The sequence below is a fragment of the Arabidopsis lyrata genome, assembly GCF_000004255.2.
Source record: "Arabidopsis lyrata subsp. lyrata unplaced genomic scaffold ARALYscaffold_7, whole genome shotgun sequence".
NCBI lineage: Eukaryota > Viridiplantae > Streptophyta > Magnoliopsida > Brassicales > Brassicaceae > Arabidopsis > Arabidopsis lyrata.
The window spans coordinates 6,417,929-6,444,053 of record NW_003302549.1 but is presented as its reverse complement, the minus strand read 5'-3'; the positions used below and the strand labels follow the sequence as shown (position 1 = coordinate 6,444,053).

The 26,125-nt window shown below is 39.3% G+C and overlaps 5 protein-coding genes across 7 annotated transcripts; 2 read left to right on the top strand and 3 right to left on the bottom strand.

The window, feature by feature from the left end:
* Nucleotides 1-239: 239 nt before the first annotated feature.
* LOC9303604 (aconitate hydratase 2, mitochondrial) lies at nucleotides 240-6,042 on the top strand. The gene is made up of 20 exons (XM_021017596.1): nucleotides 240-717; nucleotides 1,005-1,109; nucleotides 1,188-1,348; nucleotides 1,464-1,556; nucleotides 1,635-1,820; nucleotides 2,060-2,221; nucleotides 2,315-2,459; nucleotides 2,549-2,691; nucleotides 2,997-3,053; nucleotides 3,135-3,214; nucleotides 3,312-3,387; nucleotides 3,490-3,675; nucleotides 3,758-3,825; nucleotides 3,909-4,027; nucleotides 4,238-4,359; nucleotides 4,533-4,631; nucleotides 4,711-5,190; nucleotides 5,287-5,385; nucleotides 5,462-5,704; nucleotides 5,790-6,042. The coding sequence occupies exons 1-20, from the start codon at nucleotides 423-425 to the stop codon at nucleotides 5,856-5,858; spliced, it is 2,988 nt and encodes a 995-aa protein (XP_020873255.1). The 5' UTR covers nucleotides 240-422; the 3' UTR covers nucleotides 5,859-6,042.
* Nucleotides 5,984-8,430, bottom strand: LOC9303603. Its single transcript, XM_002867485.2, has 7 exons — nucleotides 8,347-8,430; nucleotides 8,083-8,260; nucleotides 7,807-7,937; nucleotides 7,553-7,722; nucleotides 7,112-7,189; nucleotides 6,773-6,917; nucleotides 5,984-6,654 (listed from the first exon to the last, which is right to left on the bottom strand). The coding sequence occupies exons 2-7, from the start codon at nucleotides 8,180-8,182 to the stop codon at nucleotides 6,250-6,252; spliced, it is 1,029 nt and encodes a 342-aa protein (XP_002867531.1). The 5' UTR covers nucleotides 8,183-8,260; nucleotides 8,347-8,430; the 3' UTR covers nucleotides 5,984-6,249.
* LOC9303602 lies at nucleotides 8,424-12,271 on the bottom strand. Of its 2 annotated transcripts, none has more exons than XM_021017798.1 (11): nucleotides 11,781-12,271; nucleotides 11,394-11,515; nucleotides 11,172-11,302; nucleotides 10,753-10,816; nucleotides 10,644-10,671; nucleotides 10,286-10,500; nucleotides 9,836-10,096; nucleotides 9,435-9,549; nucleotides 9,278-9,328; nucleotides 8,965-9,052; nucleotides 8,424-8,877 (listed from the first exon to the last, which is right to left on the bottom strand). In XM_021017798.1, the coding sequence occupies exons 1-11, from the start codon at nucleotides 11,953-11,955 to the stop codon at nucleotides 8,727-8,729; spliced, it is 1,401 nt and encodes a 466-aa protein (XP_020873457.1). In that variant the 5' UTR covers nucleotides 11,956-12,271; the 3' UTR covers nucleotides 8,424-8,726. The 2 variants fall into 2 exon arrangements, with proteins under 2 accessions (XP_020873457.1, XP_002867530.1); XM_002867484.2 differs by having other exon boundaries at nucleotides 9,451-9,549; nucleotides 11,781-12,265.
* A 108-nt stretch (nucleotides 12,272-12,379) lies between these two features.
* On the bottom strand, nucleotides 12,380-15,650 carry LOC9305655 (polyadenylate-binding protein RBP45C). The gene is made up of 7 exons (XM_002867483.2): nucleotides 15,236-15,650; nucleotides 14,670-15,135; nucleotides 13,528-13,583; nucleotides 13,290-13,420; nucleotides 13,115-13,211; nucleotides 12,843-13,028; nucleotides 12,380-12,739 (listed from the first exon to the last, which is right to left on the bottom strand). Exons 1-7 carry the CDS (start codon nucleotides 15,551-15,553, stop codon nucleotides 12,737-12,739), a joined length of 1,257 nt encoding a protein of 418 aa, XP_002867529.1. The 5' UTR covers nucleotides 15,554-15,650; the 3' UTR covers nucleotides 12,380-12,736.
* An 82-nt stretch (nucleotides 15,651-15,732) lies between these two features.
* Nucleotides 15,733-26,068, top strand: LOC9303601. Of its 2 annotated transcripts, XM_002869537.2 has the most exons (14): nucleotides 15,733-15,942; nucleotides 16,220-17,321; nucleotides 17,424-18,135; nucleotides 18,561-19,050; nucleotides 19,219-19,367; nucleotides 19,486-22,809; nucleotides 22,899-23,111; nucleotides 23,379-23,582; nucleotides 23,672-23,875; nucleotides 24,063-24,209; nucleotides 24,428-24,778; nucleotides 24,869-25,301; nucleotides 25,567-25,648; nucleotides 25,732-26,068. In XM_002869537.2, exons 1-14 carry the CDS (start codon nucleotides 15,909-15,911, stop codon nucleotides 25,937-25,939), a joined length of 7,653 nt encoding a protein of 2,550 aa, XP_002869583.1. In that variant the 5' UTR covers nucleotides 15,733-15,908; the 3' UTR covers nucleotides 25,940-26,068. The 2 variants fall into 2 exon arrangements, with proteins under 2 accessions (XP_002869583.1, XP_020873222.1); XM_021017563.1 differs by lacking the exons at nucleotides 24,869-25,301; nucleotides 25,567-25,648; nucleotides 25,732-26,068 and having other exon boundaries at nucleotides 24,428-24,560; nucleotides 24,635-24,772.
* The last annotated feature ends 57 nt before the right edge of the window (nucleotides 26,069-26,125 follow it).

The following is a 26,125-nucleotide window of genomic DNA, read 5'->3' as shown; positions in this document are numbered from 1 at the left end:
ACGTTGGTCTTTAGCTGTAACCTTTATACGGTATATAATAAGATAAGATGTTACATAATTTGCAAGAACAAATTTTCTTTTTAAGTATTTCAAATTAATAAAAAAATGCAATTATAAAATGGTCAACGGTCCAAAGTGAATCATAAGCCGTCCATTTGTTCGTCTCGAGGTCATCCAACGGTTAAACGCGACACTCCTGACGTGACCTTGGGCATTGTATATTATTAGTGAGTGTGTCCTTGGAAGGTTCTGTAAAATCTCTGATTCGCCTCTTTCAGAAGCTTGACGAAATCTCTCTCTTCCTCGTCCCTTCCACGATCTTCTTCCAATCTCAAATATCCTATTTTCTGGGCTTTCATTTTGATCCTTCTTCCTTCTTCTGGAGATTTCTCCAATCTCTTCAACTGTTTTGATTTGCCGCCATGTATCGACGCGCCACTTCCGGCGTGCGTTCTGCCTCCACGAGGCTTTCTTCTTCCCTCACGAAGATCGCCTCTACCGAGACAGCTTCGGTTTCGGCTCCCTCAGCGCCATTGCTTCTCAATCAGATGAACCGATCTAAGAGCTTTTCTTCGGCTCTCCGCTCGTTTCGAGTTTGCTCTGCTTCCACGCGGTGGAGCCATGGTGTGAGCTGGGGATCGCCTGCTAGCCTTCGTGCTCAATCTAGGAACTCCGCTCCGGTTATGGAGAAATTTGAACGGACATACGCAACCATGGGTATGTCTGTTTGCTTTCTCTGACGTTCTAAGAATGATTGCTCTTAACTTGTATTACAAGAATCCGTGATTACCGCATATCTGCTTTGATCGATTTCGCTTTAGAATGAGGATCTACTGAATTCTGATATGTTCTGATCCATGTTAAACTAGCTAGATGAACATTTGATTTGCTCTTGCATTTTGTTTATGATATATTTGTAGATTTAGTCTACTAGATGAACAAGCAAATTCATGTGGTATGTGTCAATTGAATTTTGATTATAACGTTTGATGTGAAAAACGCAGCTTCTGAGCATGCCTACAAGGATATATTGACAAGTCTTCCTAAACCTGGTGGTGGAGAGTATGGAAACTACTACTCGTTACCAGCTTTAAACGATCCAAGAGTTGGTATGTTTCCCCGAGCCTCTCTCTGTTTGTATTGTAATGGATTTTTGGTGAAGTTAACACCTTTTCGTGATAATGCAGATAAGTTGCCATTTTCTGTAAGGATACTATTGGAATCAGCGATTCGTAACTGTGACAACTATCAAGTCACAAAGGATGACGTTGAGAAAATCCTCGACTGGGAGAATACATCTACTAAGCAGGTTGAAATTGCCTTCAAGCCAGCCCGTGTTATATTACAGGTTTGTAGCATATTTTTTCTTTACTTCTACCGTTCTACACCAAAAACCCCTCTCCAGGCCTCTAAGACCGGTACCGATTGATTCAGCTCTATCCTAACTTGTAATTTTTGCCCAGGACTTCACTGGAGTACCAGTTCTAGTTGATCTTGCTTCTATGAGGGATGCAGTGAAGAATCTTGGTAGTGATCCTAGCAAGATCAACCCCTTGGTTAGTGAAGTTTCTCATTGCTTTGCGGCTGTAATATGTTTAATCCTGCAGTTCTCATATTTTCCTGTATATATCTAGGTTCCTGTGGATCTTGTCGTTGATCACTCGATCCAAGTTGACTTTGCAAGGTCAGAAGATGCCGCACAGAAAAATTTGGAGCTTGAATTCAAAAGGAACAAAGAAAGATTTACGTTCCTTAAGTGGGGTTCAACGGCCTTCCAAAACATGCTGGTCGTTCCTCCTGGGTCTGGGATTGTCCATCAGGTACAAGATGACACTTTCATTCTAATCTAGAGATGTATAATTAGGGTATAACATGTGATGACAGTAAATTCTGGTTGCCTTGTTGAAAATTTTGAACAGGTTTTCTAAAACATAAGTGTGATTAGAGTATTAGCCTGTTTAATCTGTTTGGTAGACTACTAGATTTTCAAGGGTGCATGAATCTCATAATGCTGTCTAAGGGTTCTGTTATGATAGCTTGTTATTATTTGATACTGCAGGTCAACTTGGAATACCTTGGACGTGTTGTTTTCAACTCGAATGGATTTCTCTACCCTGATAGCGTTGTTGGAACCGACTCCCACACAACCATGATTGATGGATTAGGAGTCGCTGGGTGGGGTGTTGGAGGAATTGAGGCAGAGGCAGCAATGCTTGGTCAGGTGAGCTCATTTCGTCTGTACACCTTCACTGTTTATTTGTAAGTGTCAAATTTGTTTTGCCACTCATATAGTCATATGGTACTTCAATGTCAGCCCATGAGCATGGTGTTACCTGGCGTGGTCGGATTTAAGTTGGATGGAAAGTTGAAGGAAGGGGTTACTGCTACTGATTTAGTTCTCACTGTGACCCAAATATTAAGGAAGCATGGTGTTGTCGGCAAGTTTGTTGAATTTTATGGTGAGAACCATGGCTGCGTAACTTTGAATTTCTGATGGACTATTATTTGGTCAGTATCCATGTTTTAACTTATTTATTTTGATATGAAGGTGAGGGGATGAGTGAACTTTCACTGGCTGATAGAGCCACAATTGCAAATATGTCTCCCGAGTATGGAGCAACTATGGGTTTCTTCCCAGTGGATCATGTTACACTGGAATACCTGAAGTTGACAGGAAGAAGCGACGAAACTGTGAATTCTCTCTCTCCACTTTCTCTACTTTTTCATTCTTTCTTTTTTGGTAAAGTAGAATCATCATGCATAAAATGTGCTTTTAGTTTCAAGTTCTGGTTCTTGTGGTTTACGTGTGCTGCGGCTGACTATTGCTGCATAATCTGTTTCAAAACATTTTAGCAAGCTATCTGTAGACTTAGGTTGTTATGTTCTTCAGTGTGCATTATCACGTGGCTTACTTTTTCTGTATCCTATGCCTAAACATCTATCCTGTTTCCTCTGGTTTCTGTGACTCACATGATCGCCAACTTGGTTTATTTTAGGTGTCAATGATAGAATCATATTTACGCGCAAACAATATGTTTGTTGACTACAACGAGGTATGGACATCCTTGATCAGTTTACTGTATTTTATTATGTCGACAAGATTCTTAACTCCAAATATCGGGACTTTATTGCAGCCCCAGCAAGAAAGAGCATACACATCTTATTTGCAGTTGGATTTGGGACATGTTGAACCATGTATTTCTGGGCCTAAAAGGTATACTTTCACTTCGTTTTGATATTTTTTGAACGTTCTGATCCATCGCCCGTACCTCCCTAAGGTTTCATTAATTACTATATTTTCTGTTCAATAGGCCTCATGACCGAGTGCCTCTGAAAGACATGAAGGCTGACTGGCATGCATGCCTTGACAATCCTGTTGGATTCAAGGTGAGATGCAAGATGTGGTTACAACAAAAATCATAAAACAACCAATGACGTTGATTTCTTTTTTTTTTTGGATAATTGGTAAGACTTTGCTTTTTGTTCAAGGGTTTTGCAGTGCCAAAAGAAAAACAAGAAGAAGTTGTGAAGTTCTCGTACAACGGACAACCTGCTGAGATCAAGCATGGTAGTGTTGTTATTGCGGCAATTACCAGTTGTACAAACACGTCAAACCCTAGTGTCATGATCGGGGCAGCACTCGTTGCAAAAAAAGCTTCGGATCTTGGCCTGGAGGTGAGTTTTCCACCTTTTCTCTTTGCCCTGAGATCACTGGGTTATGAATCCTGTTTTGACTGTAGTTGACTTTTCAATTCAGGTAAAACCATGGGTTAAGACAAGTCTTGCTCCAGGGTCTAGAGTTGTCGAGAAATATTTGGATCGAAGGTGTGTTGGAGTCAACGCTATTTCCATCTGGATAACTTATCTGATCATGGAACATCCATACTGAACGTTTACCTTCTCTGCAGTGGGCTCCGAGAGTACTTGACCAAGCAAGGATTCGAAATTGTCGGCTACGGCTGCACAACATGCATTGGGAATTCTGGAAACCTTGACCCAGAAGTTGCATCTGCTATAGAAGGAACTGGTAACAACATCCTCATCAATACGAACATACTATAAAATTGTCAAAACGTGTTTTTTTTTTGTTTCTCTAAGCATCTCCTTCTGCCATTTTCATTTCCATTTCACCTGGAATCCTCATCAATTGTGTTTCTCCACCGATAAATCAGTGCCTTACATCGTCAAATTGAAGGTCACTTTTTGGCTGATCCATTGTGCTTTCTCTGTGTCACAGATATCATCCCGGCTGCTGTGCTGTCTGGAAACCGAAACTTTGAAGGTCGTGTTCATCCACAGACAAGAGCTAACTATCTTGCGTCACCACCATTAGTTGTTGCTTATGCCCTTGCTGGAACGGTTTGTACTTTTCAACTTTCAGTTCAAATTTGAAATGTTTGTGTTTGTCTCCTTTGGATATCCTTAATTGGTCTGGCATCATAGTTCATCATCAACAAGATTGAGTATTTATTCGCTAAGTAGTCTCATCAATCTCGAGTTTGTTTCTATATATTGATCTCCTATGAATACAGGTTGACATTGATTTTGAGAAAGAGCCTATAGGAACCGGAAGAGATGGCAAAAGTGTGTACCTGAGGGACGTATGGCCAAGCAATGAGGAAGTTGCTCAGGTACATTGGTGACATGCTTAGAGGATAAGTTATTCACCTTTAAATGTTCCTTGCTAAAATTCCTCATACTCTTCCATAGGTTGTTCAATATAGCGTGCTACCAAGCATGTTCAAAAGCTCGTACGAAACAATAACAGAGGGAAACCCCTTGTGGAATGAACTCTCTGCACCGAGTTCCACGTTATATTCTTGGGATCCAAACTCCACGTACATTCATGAACCTCCGTATTTCAAGAATATGACCGCAAATCCACCTGGTCCTCGTCAAGTGAAGGATGCCTACTGCTTGTTGAACTTTGGGGACAGCGTAACAACAGACCACATCTCTCCAGCAGGAAACATTCAAAAAACTAGTCCTGCTGCAAAGTTTCTAATGGACCGTGGTGTGATTCCAGAAGACTTCAACTCATATGGAAGTCGAAGGGGAAACGACGAGGTTATGGCTCGTGGTACATTTGCCAATATCCGTATTGTTAACAAGCTCTTGAAAGGAGAAGTTGGCCCCAAGACTGTTCACATTCCGACTGGAGAGAAGCTTAGCGTTTTTGATGCAGCAAGTGTAAGTAGAATCGTCAGACAGCTTCAACATATATATATATATATATATATATAGATCCTTTTTTAAGTCGCTAACTCAATTCACATATGCTTTCAGAAATACAAGACCGCTGAACAGGATACGATCATCCTGGCTGGTGCTGAGTATGGAAGTGGTAGCTCTCGCGATTGGGCTGCAAAGGGCCCCTTGCTTTTGGTAAGTTTTACATTGTTTACAACAGTTGTCAGATTTTGGTTATGTCTTGTGATCGTAACAGTTAAGCACAAATTAGGGAGTAAAAGCTGTAATTGCCAAGAGCTTTGAGAGAATCCACCGCAGCAACCTGGCTGGTATGGGGATCATTCCTCTGTGTTTCAAGTCCGGGGAGGACGCGGAAACCCTTGGACTGACCGGTCATGAACGCTACACAGTCCACCTTCCTACAAAAGTCAGTGACATTAGACCCGGTCAAGACGTCACTGTAACCACTGACACTGGCAAATCCTTTGTCTGCACCCTGCGTTTTGATACAGAGGTAAACTGGTTATATAGCAAACAAAATCTGTAAAATCAAAACTTTCAATTGATCTGAGACTTGTTTTCTTGGGAACGTTGCACAGGTCGAATTGGCATACTATGATCACGGCGGTATTCTACCATACGTCATCCGGAGTTTGAGCGCCAAGTGATCTCAGAGTGTTTCTCGCCTTCTGTTTTCTTCTTATGTTAAGATCCAAATAAAGCAAGTTTTGTGAGCATCTTTTTTCTTTCAGGTTACACTAAACCTTTATCGGCAAGAGTTGCTATAAGAAAATGCAAAATTACACACTTCATTCTATAAACAGTTTAACGTATCTTTGACTGTAGCACCAATTGAAAGATCTGGAAACAAGATTAAACTGTTACAAACACTTTTCTGTAACCAGCCACTTTTCTTTTCTATTCACTTTTCCTCCCAAAAACTGCTGTGAACTAATTCAACTCGACCACAGTAGAGAAGAGGCATGCCTCATAAGAAAATCCACTCATCTTCCTCCTATATTTTCTTTGACATATATTTGATGAAGAGAATTCATATTGCTAACTCTTGTGCAAAGATCTGGTGGCCTTTGATGCCAAAACCATTGCTTTGGCTTCGTCGCTTGACATCATCCAATCCCTCTCAGCACGACGCTGACGTTGCCTTGCATTCTTTGCACGTTTAGGGGCCAATCTTGCATCTCTCTCTGCAAATGCTAGTCTGAACTTCTCTGCTATTGGCAGTTCATTGCATAACAGGAAAGATGTGGGCTTCTGCACAACTCCAGTTACAACCCACGTCTTAGGATCAATATCTTTGACAAATGGTTCGTCCACTGCAACATCTGGTAGTGCTTCTCGAGGAACCTCGTCTGCTCTGTACGCGACAAGTGATGGTTTGGGATTTACCACTATTCTTGGACACTCCAAGGATAACATCTCCAATGAATCCTTATCAATTCGTGGCTGCAGAAAAAGCAAATTAAATGAGTACACTGAGTGGCGAAAGACACAGGTGGAGAAAGTAGATTCTTTTTGTTTACTGGTAGCTTATTAGTCAGACTGTCAGAGGGACGATACATACCCAAACAAGCCAACGCAATGATTGACCACCATGGCCAATCTCTGAAGTGTCTATTTCTTCCCATGTTTCTCCTTCACCATTACTCAAGTTTGGCTTAAAAAAACTCAAAGATCTGCGTGCGGTGGACTCACTGCTTGGGCATCCTCTGCAAAATTAAATTTTCTCTCATTGCATGTTTTTAAAACTTTGTTAGCCCTAGTCAAACCCACACACTATGGGTTCAATATCTTATTTTACCCAGATGATCACTTATTAAGTCATAAATAAACAGACAAGCCACCCCAACAACAACACATAAAAGGCCAGTTTACTGCAGTTAGCTGGAGAAGAAAAATTTACCCGCATCTAAGAGTCTCCAATGAACGGCAGTGTTGTACAAGCTCTAAGACGCCCATGGATGAGATTTTGTTGCACCGGCTGCATAACAAAACAAGGAAACTATATGATACTTACGGTCTAACGAGCACCACTTAAACAACATAGAGAAGCTCCTAACTAAAGAACCAGGAAGACCATAACTACAAATAAAATAACCATTCCAGCCTGCAAAAATCGAACGAAACCCATGTGTTGGTAGCTTATCTTCTTCCCATCTCAAGGGAAACAGATTATACAGAAATTCGATCAACGGTACTTAAGAATAAACATAGAGAAAGCATCATGCTACTCAGCTAAGTCAGTACTACCAATTAAAAGTCATGCATACCATGAGATACGAGCACAAAAGATCAAGAGCCCAACTCATACGTCAACTGAATTCTCAGTAAGCAACTATAATACCTAATGTCCACAGCTCGGAGAGATTTGCACATTTCCGCCACTTTAGCTAAGCCAGAATTCGTAACATCTGAACCGCTAACGTCTAGAATTTCCCAGGAACTGTCAGCCAAAGAGGTAATCACATCATCATCCAGTAGCTTTTTTCTTCTAGCAATTGCTGCAATCGACATCTGTTGCACATGACTATGCCTTCGATTAGCAAAAAAGATAGTACTAAACAGCTTGAAAGAAGAAAACACTGAAACCAAATTAACCTTGATGTCGGCAGGAAATATAACAGAGATATCAGCTAAACAAGGAATCATTTCCTCCAAATGCTTCCCAATAACACCAAGACATAAGCTCACAAGAGATGGAGGTTTTGATTTCAGTGGAGACATTATTCCTGCGATTGAAGCAAACCAGTAAAAACATTGTCAAATTCCAACTCCTAAACATCACCAGCCATGCTTATCCCCAAATTCAGTACCCGCAAATCCATTCTCAATTTTAACCCAGCTCGAGAAAAGAACGTCGAAAGAGAGGCTTACGTGAGGAGGATAGATAAGCTGAAACAAGAATCTTCTTCTTTGGTCCACGATTCCTATTCAAGTCGAGATTCTTGAGCGATTTTGGCAGCTGTTCTTCCATCAAATTTCACCGCGAGATTTCTGATCGCCGGAGATTCGAATCGGTGAATATTTTGCGGACGGAGAACTTTTTGGTCAGCTGAAACCGAAACAAAAACAAAATTAAAATAATAAACCGACTTAACGTTGCTTTATGGGCTAAATCAAATTTTTACGGTTATGTACCCTCTCTAATGTTTCATTTGTCTCTCTCTCTCTCGTGTAACTGTTACATGATTAGTCTTGCTCTGTTTTAGACGTAATTTCTCTTCCAGTGCAATTTATTGAGATCACCAATATGTGATCTGCTATACTTTTCCAAAGAATCATATTGTTTTCACATTCCACAACTGTTTTTACCCAATTCAAATCGATAGACCAATGAAAACCCCCCCAATATAATAAGCCAAAACAGAGCAAAACACCCAAAACAAAATAATACAAAACCCAAAAATAGGAAAAAACTAGGACCTTCTTAACCCTTATTAGGTTGGAGAGGTAAAGAATAAAGGTATTTAAACCAAAAACAATGAGACTTTGTTTATGGAAACTTTGTGTAGAAACCATTAGCAACTGCAAATGTCATTGGCTGATTTGTGGGAAAAGGAGGCTGCTCCATAACCGGGAATTGGGTGGGAATGCCATAAGGTTGCGGTCCACCAGTCGTGAACGGTTGGGAGACACATAGCGGTAGCAGCTGGCCAGCTGCTACTACACCTGCATCACAGAATAATTCATTCTAGTTACGACCCACCCTTTTGGTTTGGCCCAAAAAGGCAAATCAAGGTAGACTCAAGTATTTACCGTGATGCTTCAGGTATTGGACATGTTGTGCAGTAGGTAGAGGACGAGAGAGCATAGGTGAGAGAGGCGGTGTTCCTTGAACCAGATCCTGGAAAAATAAGAAAGACGATTACTAAAAATGACTATAAAGATATGAATAAGAGGAGATTTTCGACCAAACTTAAACCAATTGACTGCGTAATAATATTTCTTCTTTCACTCAGCAATACAGGACATACATTCGATTAATATAACATCATTAAAGGTTCACCAAATTGCATATATTTTAAAATAGAAACAAATAATCAAGAAACTATATACATCAAGTTCTAACCTGAGAAACTGATTGGACATATACAAGCTGCCCCGATCTTGCAACCATCACCTGTAGGACAGTAAAAAGAGTCTTTAGAAACAATTACACCAATATAGCTCAATACAGAGCAAATTTTCTTACAACTGCGCTTTTAACAAAAGTAAGTTTTGGGAACCTCCATGAAATATAACCTGAGGACTTGGATTTACAAGCATCGGTGCAGTTTGAACAGAATGGTACTGAGAGGTGAATCTCTGAGGCTGTGCCCTGTTAACGGTAGGTCCAATCATCTGCAAGAAAATGGGTTGCAAATGGAAGTATGATTCATCGATGGCAAAAGAAACAAAAGTTGGTGGTAGAAAGTAAATGGAAGCATTTTAACACTACAAACTAAGTCATATCAATTCAAAATGATCAATCTGGTCTTCAATACTAACATTTATGGTTGTTAACCATGCAAGCGCTTACTGGTGAGAGAAACAGTATCCTCAATTACTAGGTGATAAAAGCCCTTTGACATAACATGCCTGAAGAGTGTAAGATAGGCAGGGACGATATTGAAAAGATAATACTTACGTGTTGAGGAAATTGAAATCCGCTGACAGCATGTCCAGCAGTCAAATTACCATATGGTACAAACTTAGAAGGTGGAGGTGCTTGCGGCACATAAGCATTGTTTCCAACTCCTGGGTAAATAGCTTCAGGAACTGGTAGCATGGGAGTGTTGCTTGGTATATAAGCAATATTTCCAACATCAGGCACAGCAACTGGAGACGGTGAAAGCCTTTTTGTATAAGACGGAGAAAAAATCTTTGCCTCTGGATTCAGCTTGAACTCCTGTATGTGGTAGAAGTTTTAGAAATAGAAACTTGGTAATTGAGTAACAGATAAAGTAATGTAAACACTCAGACTGATTGACAACATAACAACGATTCCAATGAACACGCCTAGTTTGAATATAAGAGAAAGAATGGATAACAAATATTTAGGACCCTACAATCAATCTAAACTGTACTTAGGAATTACCTTAGCCTTTTTGACGGCCTGGATAGGTACTGATGCAGTTGAAGATGCCATTCTACCCCGACACAATTCCGAGGTGTCATCAAAAGTTGTACTTTGTGATGATGAATTGTCAGTTGAAGAGGGCCTTTCAGAAGCATCGTGAAAACCATTACTAAAAGGTTCCGGCATCAAGTTATCTTCTTCTATGGGTTTAACTCGTTCGGATATGCTATCCACTGGATGTTTGTTATTTCACATGAATGAAAGTTGAGGATAAGCATGTTAGAAAACAATTCACCATCAAAATGAAGAAGAAACAAGTATACCATAGTTATAACAAAGATAAAAAAACAAACAATTCCAGGGACAATGAACTCACAGCTAGAACTTGAGCTTTGGATATCAATCTGCAATAGGAAACTAACAAGTAAGCAGCTGCTAAGCAATAACCGAAATAAACAAATGAACTATCTTTCTACAAGACTAACATTATCCTCTTGATGAATGTCTGGAATTTGTACACTAGGCTTCAAAATCTTGGCTCCAGCCTGCCTGTCAACAAAAGCATACAAGAATCAGAGAAAATGAATAAATTTATCTAGGCAAAGTTTAATTGGTATGCCCAAGATAGTAAGTGCTTTGTGCCAGTATTGATATGTTTGATGCAGATGCTAAACTAGATTTCTAAGATTGACATGGAAATAGAAAATTGGTAACAGAATGAAAATATCAATATGGAAATCAGGATTCTGTTAACATATTTACTTCATTTTTTCAGATAAATTGTAAGTAATCCTGTTTTCGGAAGTTTAAGAGATTATCCCAATTATCATCTGGTGCTTTCAAACCCATAACCCCTTCACCAGTAGTTTAGTTTCTGTTTCAGAAATTTCTAAAAGTAATTTACCTCTTATGATTATATCCCCTTCCTTGAGTGGAAACATTTGCAGCACATAAACGAGGCTCAGAAGGTAATGTTTCTGTGGCTGATCCGACCTCATTATTGCATGTTCTAACATTCGATGGAAGCGAGACTCCCTATGAAAACAAATCCAGAAGCATGTCACACAGATTGTTACAAATGAACCTCTAAGAGAGAAGTAAGTAAATTACGGACAAAAGAACGCACTTCCGCAACAATTTGAACAATATTGGAAGACAGAATAACAAGTGTATCGACCACAGTCCCGCTTGCTACATTGGATTTACTTGTCCCCTTCTTAGTAATTCTTGCATTCTTCAAAACAATGCCTGTATCACATAATAATATGAAATAACACCGATAAATACACAGACATATTAAGAAACTATACAAAAAATGTACATGTCCTTGATCTGTTTTAAACTGTCTATTTGAATTGAAATTAACAAAACCTAGGAGGATTCAATAGTAAAAGATTCCATTCAGATCTCTAACAGGTAACACATTCCGATAGGAAAACATAATCACGCAAAACATATGAAATCAATTCGAAACATAATGATCGACGAAACAGAAACTGAATGAAAGATTTACCAAAGCCGTTGTCGACGGAAGCGGTGAAGAAAATCCCAGAAAAGACGGAACCATCCTTGACGTGAACATGAACTTGCAATCCGATTATGCACATGGTTGCTGCTATTAACAGCGATGATGATGATGATGAAGAGTTGTTGTTGTCGTCGTCTTCCACTTTCCTTGCGTTTCCCATCCTTTTTTTGACGACCTTTCAATGTTCGATTTTCTCTGAAAAGAATTCAAATCTCTAGAAGTTTCTATCAAATCACGGTCTATTCGGAGCTAAATTTATATCATCCTACTTAGAAAAAAAAAAATTAAAAGGTGAAGAAAATGAAAGAACAGATCTAGAAATACGAGGGAACCGGTAACAGCAAATCTCTCCTCTCTTTTTTTTCTTCTCCAGAGGCTTGATGGGCCCTTATTTGGTATAACACGGCCCACGTCGATTTTTCCAGTCTTTGACAATAGACTTGAGACTAAAAACTCCATTGCTCTCAATACAAACTGTTACGTTTAGCACTAAAAATATTATATTTACAGTTTAAAGCTTAAAGCAAACACACACAATTACTAAAATCAATTATCATTGTAAAATTATAAATAGAATCACCAAATGAGTATTATTGAAAATTTATGAGGGTAGTAGCTAGTAGTACTGAATAATTTGAGTGTTAAAAGTAGTCAAAGGGTGGTGATACAATAAGAAATGTTACAGCAAGAGTAGGAAGAAAACATAATGGTCAAGTCAAATGACAAAAAGCACTTTGGTTAAGCCTCTTGTTATGACTTGCAAGGACACTCAACAATAGCCACGCGAACGAAAAAATAATCCAAAAGAAAAAAGAGTTCAAGAGAGAATCTGAGACGAGAAGAGCTAATACACATCCACTTCAATAATTCATTCATTCACCATTTTCAAACGGTGACAGCTTTCTATAACTTCAGGTCGATCACGACTTACACATCATGCTTCACTGCAAATTCGGATAAACAAGAATCAGTAAGCTCGCAAATAACATTTAGCATGTCATGGATACTTTTCATTTGAAGATTTTCAGATAAAAACCAAAGAATTACCTGCTGTTGCTGCTGGTAGCCACCAGGCTGCTGGTAGTTTCCATAGCCGCCCCCAGCATAACCACCGTAGTAGGCGTTAGGGTCCTGAGGAGGAGGTGCATATCCGTATGCTTCATATCCCTGAGGAGGATACCCATAGTATCCTCCACCACCACCACCACCATACTGGGCTTGATCAGGTTGAGTCTGTGAAATCCATGGATCAAGTCATCAGATCACATAACGTATCTGAGAGCATAGTAAGCTTGGTGCCTTGTCTAACAGATACAAACCTGCTTGTTGGAAGGACTGCGACCCCATGAAAGACGAATGCTTTGTCCACCCAGTTGTGTTCCGTTCAACAAGGAGAGGGCTTGCTCTGCACATGCCCTGAAGCACACAGACATATAAAATATGTGAAAAACCATTCTCAAAATATGATGAAGTTCGTCTCCAAATTCACACTACCTATTGGCGTATTGAACAAATCCGCAACGTTTTCCTGCTGGTATTTTCACATGAACTAGTTCACCAAATTGACCAAAAACTGACTTCAAATCATCTTCTATTACACTTTGATCCAAAGCTCCAACAAAAATCTGGAATAGGAAACATAATGCTTAAATTCAACAATATACCCCACATAGAAAAGCCTTAGGCGATGTCAAAAAAAAAAGGCTTAGGGAAACCAAAACAAAGTACTCACTGTTGTGTTAGTTGGATCACTTTCTCCTTGGTTTCCTTGAGTGTTCTGATATGAAGCTGCAAGAAAGCAGTCAAGAGACAGTAAGGAAAAAAAACTCAAACATCTATTTACTTATAATCCAGCTGACAGTGCAAGGAAACAGACACTAAAGCAAACACACATACACAAGTAACACAACAATAGCAGTTGCAGAACTTATCCAAATCAAGACCCAAAAATATCAGCATATAAGCAAATGACATATATATGATACAACTAGAAGAGTGATTCTGAAATTAGTTGATAATTGATACAAAAATCATTAAAGATGTATTAGGGGAAAGTGCCTGCACGATCCAACTTTGAGAAATTAGAGAATGGGACTAAAATTCTCTAGGGTATCAAGTAACCTAAATTCCTGCGAAAGTCTGACTGCCTTACCATTGTAATCAACTTTTCAGGAAAGAAGAAAAGTAACACTAAAAAGGGTTGCAAGTATAAATTTAGAGGCGCAATGTAACTGAAAGAAGGAAAAAAATTGCAGCACTATTTACTGGAAAAAGATGAATTGAGAGGTATGAAAAAGATAACAAAACACTCTTTAAGGATTCAAACTGGAATAAAAAGCAAATGGAGTAATGAACTCTGTAACATGAAAAGAATTAACTTAAAGGTAGGGCTTAAAATTAAAAGGAAAGACTTATGCTTGATAAGTAAGGAACTGGAAAATAATTTGCGAATGGAGTAAAAGCTTTGTAATTAACTTCTTCTGAAAACATAACCAACTGACCTAAATGAGGCCACGCAATAAGGTGGAATCATTTTCAGCTGAAGTCAGTTCCAGGCCCCCCCCAAAGAGAGCCCCTTGTTCTCCTGCTTTAAGACAACATGAGTTTTTTCTTATAAGTTTTAGGATGTTTTGCGATATTAAATTCTTTGAAGAGCTGAAAGGCAAGAAGCGGAAGAAAAGGGTAGACACATTCTCTTAATCTTAGAGCACCAACTAACAGAAAAAGCTTCACTAACCAGAAAGATAGTGGTAAAGAATAACCCAAAGAAAAGACAATCAACTAGCATAGAAAGTTAAGGACAATGTGAGTCATATCACCACTAAACATATTCATAAGTGATCAGATATCAGGCTCCTTAATATCAAAACATACCTGGTTGCATTGTAAGAGGCTTCTTGTTGGCAGCTGGACCAGTACGCATAGGCCTTGATGAGCAGTATTGACCATTCATTTCAGTCATGGCACGAATCTGCTCACTTTCATCCCCAAACCTGACAAATCCATATCCTTTGGACCGTCCAGTAGTCCTATCTGTCACAACTTTAGCTCCCTTGACAGAGGAATACACAGCCTTAAACGTTTCAGTAAGCATGTGGTCGGTAACATCAGGCGCCAAGTCTCCAACAAAAACCGTGTGCTCAGGCCCTTCAGCCTGGCGTCTCTCTCCAGCTCCAAGCTGAGCCCAGTTCAACCTGAAGGCCTGGTCACTGCTGGGCATTGTAGTACCATTGTAAGCCTGTAAAATCCTCTCAGCTGTAGCATGGTTCACAAACTCAATAAACCCATAACCTTCTGAATATCCGCTCTGTTTATTGCGGATAACTTTAGCTGATGTAGCCTGCAACCATAAAGGATGAAACTTTCAATACATTTAACAGAAAAACAAGAGATTAAAACAAAAACTCGGAGCAACGAATTAACAGGATTTTAAAAATTACATCGCCAGTAAGAGAAAAGATGTTCATGAGATAGTTCTCCTCCATCCATGGCTGCAAGTCACCGATCCACAGCGACCGGATCTCACCAGCTGATCCTGGATTCTGAGATCCACCACCACCACCATATTGCTGCTGCTGAGGTTGACCAGGAGACGGTGCAGACTGCTGATTCCATCCTGCAGGCGGCTGACCTTGCTGTTGCTGCTGGTGCTGCATCATCCACGACTGCTGCTGCTGGTGATAAGCTTGTTGGTCAGAAGGAATCTGACCTGACCCAGCGGCAGAACCGTTAGAAGCTGGAGGTGGCTGCTGCATCATGACGACGATAACCTAGCAGAAGGGACGAATGTCGCCGATGCAATTTAAGGGATGAGCTCGAGGACGAAAGGGCAAAAGAGGGAGAGAAAGATTTCCTGTCTCTGTTTCCTTTTTATAGTCAAAAGTTGCTTGTGATATGAACCTCTCATGGCCCAATAAAAAAGGCTTGGGCTCGGCCCATTATAAGAGCACTGGAACAACCCGGTTAAGTAAAGTCTAATCGATTCGGACCGATCGGGATCGGTTTGGGATTGAGATGCCTAATTTCAAAACATCTCAGCGTCGCCGAAATGTTTTGTCCTGTTAAACCCTAAAACCCCGGGAAGAGAGAAGAACTCTCTGTAGTGTTCTTTTAATGGCGGAATCAATATCAGACTTGGAAGATCAAGGTACGATAAGAGCTTGACATGTGCAGACTCGTTTAGCAATATCTGTTTGATTTTTTCCAACCAAAAAAAAAAAAACTAACCATTGGAAATTGCGGAAAAGTAGTAAAAACTGTTACTTGTTGGGATCTTTGAGTCAATTATATTGAAGACTTGTATCTCTTGTTTGTATTTCCCTGTAAAGTTTTTGTCTTTGAGTAGCTTTAATTCTCTTGAACAGTGTGGGCTGGTGGAGAAGTAGTTTTTACTCTCTGATTGAATAATTTGTTTGATATATCAGGAATGATGGTGGACGGAGGGAATAGAGATGTTGAGGTGGAAAATATCCCAGTGATGGCTTTCAGACCATCCCACGAAGCTAAACTTAGAGAATTGTTGCATAAGATTTGCTTACATGAGATTAAGCTATGTTCTGATGCTGCAAAAGAATTTGTTAAGTTACTCAAGGGAGAAACTGGTGGCGATTTGTTGCGTCTTTATTTCCAGAGCTCACCCAACTTTGCTGAGCTTCTGGAGGCATGGAAGCTTCGACATGAAAAACAAGGACTGTCCTACATATTCTCGCTTATCCAGACGATTTTGAGTCATCCAGATGGAAAAGATAGATCAACTGATATAGGAAGAGCTATAGACCAGTTTGGTAGGTTACTTATTGAAGATAAACTGGATGACATTTACAAAGAATTGAACAGAAAAGAGGGAAAACAACAGTCTGCTGCACTTTCATTGTTAGCTTCGATTGTTAGACGTGGTCCAGGCATGGCATCAGAAATAGCTAAGAAGTTTGATTTTAAGAGTTTTGCAAAACTAGCAGAGTATAAAACGCGAGGGACTGAAAAGGTTAAGAAACATTCAACAAGGAAGGCCTTTGTTGGGTTTGCAATATCATTCCTTGAAGTTGGGAAGCCTGGATTGCTAAGATCAGTTTTGCAGCAGAAAGAAATGTATTCGAAAGTCCTGCGGGGCCTTGGGAAAGACGATGAAGACACTGTGGCTTCTGTCTTGTCTACGTTAAAGGATAAGATCCTTGTTGAAGAATCATTGATTTCTCCTGGTCTAAGGAGTGTTCTTTTTGGAAGTGCGACGCTAGAGCAGCTAGCCAGCATTTCAGCAAGAGAGGATGGTGGGATTGTGAATGAGTTGGCCCATGATGTTCTTGTTAAAGTTTGCACAGACCCCTGTAATGGATTGATGCCAGATGCAAAGAGAAATTTGAGAGGCAATTCAGACAGACTACTAATGCTCATGAAGAGGTTGAGAGCAGCAGAAATTGGTTATCACAGGGATTTGCTTCTAGCCATTGTTAGGGGTAGACCGTCTTTAGCTTCAGCTTTCTTGGACGAGTTTCCATACAATGTGGAAGATTTTGCATCACCATCCTGGTTAGTCTTCTTCAGAGCACGAAAGTGTATATATCTTTTATTTTACTACGCAATTTTTGCTGTTTTGTCATTCTTTTTGCATAGTAACTGAAGTCATTGCAGGTTTTCTTCTATTTCCGTGGCAGCAAATTTGGTATCGTCAGTAAGAACTTCATGTTCTTTTGACTTTCTCAATCCAGATCAACGTGCTACACTTCCTTCTGGTGGTTCGGATGTTCAGACTATCATGAAATGCATATGCCCCCGACCATTTAGCCGGTCACTGATCACTAAAGGAATGCTCCATTCTGATTTTCTTGTGAAACATGGGACCTTGAGATTTCTCTTGGAGACGCTGAGGCTGTTGGATTCTTTTGTTACTGCTTGGAACCTTTGTTCATCTCATAGATGCTCTGTTGAGCGGAACGTCATGGGTGAAGTGAGCAGCTTTTTTCCAGATTCCCAGGTCTTATTGATTGTACTGAAGTCTTTGGACGGTTCTAGTGGAACTCAAAAGCTGTCATTGAAGAGAGAAGCAGAGTTGGATAGTGGATTAGTAGGCAGAAAAAAACGCTTTAAGCGATCTGAGAAGGATGTTTTGGAAGAAGAGGCTGGTGATATTGTCATTGGTGGGGTAGGTTCTGATAAAGATATCTTTTTGGCAGAGGATAATATGGATGCTCATATGACAGATCAGGAAGATGCTGAAAAAGAATATCTTGGGATTGTTTCAGAAATTTGGGTTTCAGAGCTTTGTTCTAAGCCTATTGATTCGGTCGAAGAAGCAGAGATGTGTTTTCACATAAAGCTTCTGGATGCCCTCAAGATTTATGTGGTACGTTGATTTTTCTTATCATTATTTTTGTTTGTGTTGTTGAAAAATGAAAAAGCCGAACCTTTACAGAAAAGTTATTAGTTTAAAATCCTCTAGCTATAATGATATATAGCCAGTGACAGGATGTCTATTGTTTTGCACTGTCCTTTAAAATTCTCCTTGTCAAATATTAGTTTTGAAGTCTTTGTAATGTATACCAATTGAAGTTTGATTTTTGAGTTGTAGTGGTTTGTCCAGTTGACAGCTAGAGAACTGGAAATATTCATACGTTGCTTATCCAGTTCTGGTCAAATGTCTCTTTCTTGTGTCACTTTGTTATAGTTTATTTATTAATGTAAAGATATCTATGCATTATTGGTGGCTTAAACGTTCCTCATCTGTACTTGATGAGTTCTGGTTTTAAGCTACATGTTTCATCTTTGCAGCGTGCTGTACCTAATGAGCTTGAAGGATCGTTTGATGTCTTCATGAAATTTCTGAGCAATTCTTCAGGTTTGCCAGTTGAATTGCAGAGAGCTCTCTTGTCTTTGCTAAATGAGTACATCAGTTGGACGCCAAAGTCTCAAAGTGACAGAGGTCCTACAAGAATTCCACCACTTATGCACAAGCATTTGCGTGTGTTCATGAATTTGTTACTTTCTTCACCACACAACGGGGTGAAGGATCTAGCGTACAATTTAGCAGTGGCAGCTATGAACAGTACCGGTGCATTTGAAAACAATCCAAGTGAAATTGGTGCATGGTTCTTGTTTCTACCATGTTTTGAAAAGATTAAACTACCTCATGAGGTTCAGGAGGCTGTACAGAGCATGTCATCAGTTGTCATCTCCTTTTTATGTGATGCAGTTTCGACTGTTGGAAATAATTTATTCAAGCACTGGGACATTGTCAGAAGTAGCTTGTCCCATTTAAAAGGTATATGTATTTTTGCCCCCGAGATCAATGGTTTGGTATAGAATTGATGAAAACTTGTTGATTATCAAACACGATTCAATTAATCTCATGCAAGTTTTATCCTAGTTACTTGTTATAGACCTAGAAGTATTTTTTGACTTGTGTGTATCTTCTCTGCGTTGGTTGCAGGTGTATCAATTGGTTTTAGCCCCCTAATTATTTGTCTACTACAGAAGTGTGTGAGGCTACTAAATTCTGAATCTAAAACGTCTTTACCGGAGAAGTCAGCAATATCTCTGTACGTCTGCAGCACACTGAAATATCTTTTGCAAACTCAGGTAAAATATCTTTGCAAACGCAGGTGTATGTATTTAACCTTTACCATGCAATATGGTTTATATTCTAGTTTACACCGCTTAAGATACCAATATCTTTCCTATAAATTCAATATTGTAGGTAGATTCCAAATTACTCTCATGTTTGATCCAGTCAGTTTTATCTGATGTGGTTGATGGATCTAAGGATTCTTTATGTGAATGGAGGCCATTGAGAAGGTTGCTTCGTTTCTCACAATCCTTGTCAAACGAAAAACCTATCATCTTGCATTCCAGAAGGACAACGGGTCTTCCTACTGATAGTACTTTTACAGAGACTCTTGATGAGATCAAAAGACTAGTTAGAAGCATTTCTCCGGATGAAATTGCAGGAATAGTTAAAGCGTTTTCTTCTGCATTGATATGTGCAACACCTGAATCGATCTTGCAAAATTTTGCTCCTGTGATGGATGTTTCTTGGGCCTTTTATGGAACACCATTCTCATTTTTACAGTCCATCACCTTTCTAGAGGAAAATTTCCTTGGAAACCTTTCAAAACTATCGCCTGACTTGTTTGCTCCAGGTTCAGAATTTACTGGGTCAAGGAATCTGTGTGAAGCAACAGTAGATAGTGAGATTGATTTTTCTGGCCACTCGTCCGTAACTGAAGAAATCAGAAGTAAGATGAACAATTGTGATATTGAATCTTCTGCCTTCTCTATGTTCTTAGAGCAGGCTCCTTTTCCTGTATTACTTAACGCAATTATGAGCATGGATATATCTTGCTTACCAGAGTTTCCAAGAATATCAGAGCTACTCCTGCTAAAAGTTTCGCAGCCTAAAAGTGGTAGTATTGACTCAAATATCCAATTAATAATGTTCTGGCTCTTCCAAATACGATCATCTTACAAGGTTCAACCAGCTCCAGTACTCCATCAACTCTCTGAGATCTGCTTACATCTCATGAAGAACTTGTTCTCTCAAATATCAGAACCGGAGCTTGTTTCTGGATCCTCTTCAAATAAGTTGTTTGCTTCTTTTGCAAAGTGGAAGCATCAAGTGGCCCTGACAGTTCTTTGCCACCCAGTTGTGATGGCACTGTTAGAGAGTCCCTTGGATTGTGGCACATTACCTCCAGTGCAGAATGTTGAGATTTTTTCAGAAACATCGCTGACAACGGGCAGGCTAGTATATAGTGAAATAGATCAACACATCCTTGATCTTTTGGTTTCTACTTGTGAGCACTTTTTGCTTGATGAGAAACACAATCTGTGGAAAGAGGACCTCAGGGAAAATAAGTCAATTATAGCGTTTAAGGACTTGGTTGAAAGGCTTCTCTTGGAATTTAGGGTCAAGTTTGAGCTTTGTGGTTGTTCTCAAAGTTACGCTTCTCTTCTCCAACCATCACAATTGATTCATGCTTTGTTAAGATTTATATCACCTTTTAAACTTTTTATTATTGCTCATTCCATGCTGAGTAAAATTGATGAGGGAGGGTTGGCAAGCCCAAATTCAAGTATTCTTCTCAGTTTGGGATTGGGTATTGCAGGTGGAGCTTTTGAAATGCTTGTATTATATTCACACCAGCCGACTGCTAAGAGAGGGGTATATGATTTGCTGTGGGAATTAGAAGAAAAGAATTATGCCAGTAACATCATTGAGAAAGTATATAGCATGGCATGCAAGTTTTCTACCTCTCTTGATTTGGATTCGGCAGATATTTGTTTGCTTAAAGTTTGTGGTGGTATTTTCAGGGGGAAACATAATCAAAATTATAGTGTTCACCCGTTGGTTTTGAAAATTTCACTGATTGTTGGAAGAACCCCTGAAGACTTGATTATCCATTGCATTAACCGGGCAAGCATAACCAGAGCCAAGATATTGTTCTACCTTGTGGAGTCCAGTCCCTTGCATCTGTTAGTCTTTGGAAACTTTTTCTTTAGCATGCTAAGTAAGAAACAGGATGTCTCTGCGCTTACAGATGATCAGTTTATCATGCTCCTGCCTGCTGTGCTATCGTATCTGACATCAGTTTTTGCAAAACTCGAGAAGCCGTTTAATAGATGTTTGGATATAACTTCAGTTTATTCAAATATACTAATAAATGGTTTTCTTCAGTGGCCGAGGTTTTTGTCTAGGTGCATCTTTGAAGAGAAGTATGAAGAGATTCTTCTGTCAACGACTGAGGATATGGACACTATGTTTAATGCGAGTCTTATTGGGAAGGCAGTACGTATGTTTCAGTACCACTTTTCCTTGACTGAAAGTCCAACTAAAGAAGATGATCTCTTTAAGGTATTTGATTCCATGTTTCCTCACACTAGTACTGGCAAGGAGATGTTGGATTACGAGATAAAGGAAGTGGACGTTCAGTCAGTAGACCAAATGTTAAATGTTGCTATCCGTGTGGTTGCAAAAGTAACACTTTCAAGGATTTGCTTGTTTCCTGAGGATAGCAGTTTGTGTCAAGTTAAACGTGCAGCAGGTACTTGTGTGAAGAAAAGTTCTTCAAAAATTGGATCCAATAGAGCGATTTTATCAAACCCGTTGCTAGATGCTTTAGTTAATAGTTGGCAATGTGTTGTCAAGAAATCTGATGGATCTTTCAAAGGGAATTCTGAAGGAAAACAGGACAAATGTTGGTCCTTGTGCAAAAGCCTTGAAAACTTCATTTTGAGAAGTATTCTACAGTTTTTGGAAAACATGTGTGAGGAGCTCGTTCAGTTGGATTCCCTTCCCTTCCTGGAGAGATTGATGAAATCAGTGCTTCTGTATAGATTTGAGGACTCGAAGACACTGAAGATACTGAGAGAAATTTTCTCTTTATTGTGTAGAGGGAAGTACTCATATGCACCATATATCCAACTCTTAATATCTCACTCTCAGTTTACACCAACTATCAGTTCTCTCTCCATATCATCCTCACATACTGGTGAATTATTCAGGCCTGTCTCCAGCATCCTAAATCATCTTATCATCTCAAGTCCGAATTCTGTCGGTGTTAAAAGGTGTTGTCTCGAAGCACCTAACTATGCGAAGCAGTTAGAAATTGTCAAAATTCTCAGAGTGCTGCTCTTCAAATGTGGAAAAGATCCAGGCATCAATCTCAAAGAACTGCATTTTTTTCTTTTGTGTTCTTATGGTGCAACTCTGAGCGAAATCGACTTGGAGATCTACAAGCTGATGCATGATATCAAGTTGATTGATGCCGAACAGACACTAAATGTTTCTGAAACAGATTTGTGGGGTAAAGCTGCCTTGAAATTAAGAGAGGGACTGCGTTTCAAACAGGATGCATCTAATGTTGGTCAAGCTGAGTTAGTGGAAGATGTCCAGCAGAGTCTTTTTAAAGAGAATCTTTGTGTTGATCCCAAAATCTGTGCTTCAACTGTTTTGTTTTTTCCTTATCAACGGACTACAGAGAAATCGGACAATTTTTACCTATATGATGATCCAATAAACGAGGTACCCGTCTTTAGTTTTAATTTTCAGTTAAAAGTTCGTATACTTGCATTTTTAAACATCTATCAAATTAATCCCTCCTCCCTGTGTAGAAATGCTCACCTGTTATTGAGGACATTGAACGATATGATCCGGCTTTCATCCTGCACTTCTCGATAGACTCATTGTCCGTGGGTTACATTGAACCTGTGGAATTCGCCAGCTTAGGCTTGCTTGCAGTTGCATTTGTGAGCATGTCTTCAGCAGATCTTGGGATGAGAAAATTGGGTTATGAAACTCTTCAAATATTTCTGGATGCCCTTGAGGTAATAGTTATTTTGTGAATGGTACTTTCAGTAACTTAAATTCTACAAAAAGATGGGAAAAGATATTAATTTTCAACTGCTACATAGCAGAAGTATTAATTTTGTTGGGAGTTTTGGGTCCTAATCCTACCAATGCTTTTCTTTTCGTTAAGTAATTGGTTTTGCAGAGGTTTAATGGTCAGATTTGTTCTCGATTATTCCAAAGTTAAATTGGTTCTGAACACACCAGTGAAAATTTCTTTGTTTAACTAGAACATTTTGATGTAGAATTGTAGGAAGAACAAGCATGTAACAGGGCTTAGGCTTCTGCTAATGTATGTACAAAATGGAGTTGAGGAACCATGGCAAAGAATCCCAACTGTTTCTGCTATTTTTGCTGCTGAGACATCTCTGATATTGTTGGATCCTTCTCACGAACATTATGTTCCCATAAATAAACTTTTGCAGAGTTCATCTACACTGAAACTGAGGGTACTTATTCTCTGAAAACTGTAAACTTTTGTCTTTATCCTTTACACTATGCCAGCATTCAAACGACTTTTGATTTTTCTCTTTGTTAGGGAATACCTTTGTTTCATGATTTTTTCTGGAGCAGCGCTGTTAACTTTAGATCGCAGAGGTTTTGGGAACTACGCCTAGTGTGTCTGGGCTTGAAATCAGATGATGATGTTCAAATTTACATTAAAAACTCCATCCTTGAGACAGTGATTAGTTTTTCCTCATCTCCTCTTGCTGATGATGAAACTAAAAGACTAATCCTTCAGGTGATACTTTCTTTCCTTTATGTCATTTAGTGTTTATTTTGCACTTATATGCAGTTCCTTATTCAATATCAATATAAGGTTAATGCTGAGAATGTATTTATTTGGTCTGTAAACTATGGGGTATCTTCTGTAAACCTTCAAGCTCTTAATTCAACGCGACATAAACTGTCTTTCTTTCACTTTTCAGGTTGTGAGAAAGTCAGTCAAATTCCATAAGATGGCCCGACATCTAGTTGAAAACTGTGGTCTGTTTTCATGGTGTTCATCGTTTATCTCAAATTTTACTACAAAGCCGATTGGAGACAAAGATCTGCACTTGGTAGTTGTCTTGGAGGTATGTACAGTATATCCATTAATGCTATTAATTTAGTCATGGACAAGTGTGCACTCTGTTTAAGAATATAGATTCTGTTTTATAAATATGATGATGAATGCAAAATTGAATCAAATTTCTCAATGGTTAACCAGGATTGTTGTCTGTTTTGCATCAAGAGTCCTTATGTAGAATAGTGTATTCGTTAATTGACTTACTTTGTGATATTGTTGTATCAGATCATAACTGATGTTCTCGCCTCCAGAAACATTACAGAGTGGTTGCAACGATTTGGCCTCGAAGGGCTAATGGAAATCTCATCGCGTTTATACAAACTTTTAGGTGGTGGCTTGGTATCAGTACAAGCAAATGGTACTTCAGTTGATTTAATTTTGCAGATACTATCTGCTACTCTAAAGATTTCACAGAAACGAAAAATGTACCAGCCACATTTCACCATCACAATCGAGGGAATATTCCAACTCTTTGAGGGTGTTGCTAATTTTGGTTCTCCTCAAGTCGAAGCTAGTGCAGAGAGTGGGCTTATTACTATATTAATGAGCACCCCGCCAGTTGACATAATATGCATGGTATCTCTCTCCCTTTCTCTGACTATTGAGCATCCCTCCAATTTTGTTTTGAAGAGCTTAAAGTGTTTGTATCATATGATATCTTTTCAGGACGTGGACAAGCTGAGAAGGTTTCTTTTGTGGGGAACCTCCACAGCACTAAAGAGTGACCTTAAAAAGGGATCTAAACCTATTGAGTCTCATCAAGATACTAAAATACTCACCGAAGATCCACAAGAGGAGACTTTGGTAGCAAAGTTTCTACGCTGGCTGTCGGCTTCAGTTATTCTTGGGAAGCTTTATTCTAAAGCTAGTGATTTTGACCAGACAGTCTTAAGTAAAACAAAACCAGAAACTTTGCTGACATTGTTAGGATACTTTAAGAAAAGAAATCTCGAAGACAGCATGAAAAATTCAGAGCACATAATAGGGGAAGTAATTGTACACCTCCAACAGCTCCTGTGTACAAACTACAGGGTTCTTCTTCCCTCTGTTGTATTTGCACTTTCTCTCATGCTTCTTCACAATGACCTCGGGACTGGAGGTATGCTGCTTTTCACTGACATACAAAACTCTTGTTCTCCGGATTACGTGGCTTTGATTGAGAATTGAGCTCTTGACTAGATTAGCTTTGGGTTTTGATATTGGAATCAAGCTTTCTGCGTGAATTTTCATCTGGTTAGAGATAAAAAAAATGATCTGTTGAAACTATAGAATTATTCAGGCTTGTTCTTAGGTGTTTTAAGCTGCATCTTGTTCTGCCATCACATCTAGAGTCTGAAGCTAAAAATTTTCTTTCTTCTTTTTAGAGTCCGATGGCGATTACAAGCTCATAAAATCTTTGTGTTCTAAAATTAGTAGTCCTCCTGAGGCTATTCCGGGCTGGAGATGGTAAACGATTCCGCTATTGTTCATCATTCCAAAGCTTTGCATTGTTTATCACTCCAAAGCTTGACCTGAATCCTTCTCCACAGGTCATATTATCAAGCGTGGAGGGATCTTTCATCAGAACAAGCCACAGATCTGGATAAGATCAATGAACTCCATGCGTGCCAACACCTTTTGCTGATATTCTCTGATATGCTTGGAGAAACGCCATGGGAATCTCAACAGATGTTGCCTCGTAAAAGTTTTGACATGTCACATGTATTCGAATGGGAAAGAAGTTTAGTTGAGACCTAGACACTAGTCATTGTATTGCAGGATTGTATCATCCAGATCAAACAATTTTGTTATATCAATGACATGAGTTATTGATTCATTCACGTGAAACAAAGTTGATTTTTGTTGTATCAATGAGAAATGTTATATGAGTCAGAGTCCACATAAATCAGGGTATCTCGCCGCAGCCAAATTTCCGACCTAGAT

What these genes read in the sequence shown, in the direction of transcription:
- LOC9305655 (XM_002867483.2), bottom strand. Translation starts at nt 15,553, where the DNA reads ATGATGCAGCAGCCACCTCCAGCTTCTAACGGTTCTGCCGCTGGGTCA. An exon ending in GCCTCTTACAATGCAACCAG is followed by an intron (nt 13,584 to 14,669) that starts GTATGTTTTGAT and finishes GCTTTCTTGCAG; the next exon opens with CTTCATATCAGAACACTCAA. An exon ending in GCAGTCCTTCCAACAAGCAG is followed by an intron (nt 13,029 to 13,114) that starts GTTTGTATCTGT and finishes TGGATTTCACAG; the next exon opens with ACTCAACCTGATCAAGCCCA.
- LOC9303602 (XM_002867484.2), bottom strand. Translation starts at nt 11,955, where the DNA reads ATGGGAAACGCAAGGAAAGTGGAAGACGACGACAACAACAACTCTTCA. An exon ending in AGGGGATATAATCATAAGAG is followed by an intron (nt 10,817 to 11,171) that starts GTAAATTACTTT and finishes TTTTGTTGACAG; the next exon opens with GCAGGCTGGAGCCAAGATTT. An exon ending in ACATTCATCAAGAGGATAAT is followed by an intron (nt 10,672 to 10,752) that starts GTTAGTCTTGTA and finishes TTCCTATTGCAG; the next exon opens with ATTGATATCCAAAGCTCAAG.
- LOC9303601 (XM_002869537.2), top strand. Translation starts at nt 15,909, where the DNA reads ATGGCGGAATCAATATCAGACTTGGAAGATCAAG. An exon ending in AATATCTTTTGCAAACTCAG is followed by an intron (nt 19,368 to 19,485) that starts GTAAAATATCTT and finishes TCAATATTGTAG; the next exon opens with GTAGATTCCAAATTACTCTC. An exon ending in CAGTTGACATAATATGCATG is followed by an intron (nt 24,779 to 24,868) that starts GTATCTCTCTCC and finishes ATATCTTTTCAG; the next exon opens with GACGTGGACAAGCTGAGAAG.
- LOC9303603 (XM_002867485.2), bottom strand. Translation starts at nt 8,182, where the DNA reads ATGGAAGAACAGCTGCCAAAATCGCTCAAGAATCTCGACTTGAATAGG. An exon ending in CTCCGAGCTGTGGACATTAG is followed by an intron (nt 7,190 to 7,552) that starts GTATTATAGTTG and finishes TTTGTTATGCAG; the next exon opens with CCGGTGCAACAAAATCTCAT. An exon ending in TTGGAGACTCTTAGATGCGG is followed by an intron (nt 6,918 to 7,111) that starts GTAAATTTTTCT and finishes TTAATTTTGCAG; the next exon opens with AGGATGCCCAAGCAGTGAGT.
- LOC9303604 (XM_021017596.1), top strand. Translation starts at nt 423, where the DNA reads ATGTATCGACGCGCCACTTCCGGCGTGCGTTCTGCCTCCACGAGGCTT. An exon ending in CAGCCCGTGTTATATTACAG is followed by an intron (nt 1,349 to 1,463) that starts GTTTGTAGCATA and finishes ATTTTTGCCCAG; the next exon opens with GACTTCACTGGAGTACCAGT. An exon ending in CAAAGGGCCCCTTGCTTTTG is followed by an intron (nt 5,386 to 5,461) that starts GTAAGTTTTACA and finishes AGCACAAATTAG; the next exon opens with GGAGTAAAAGCTGTAATTGC.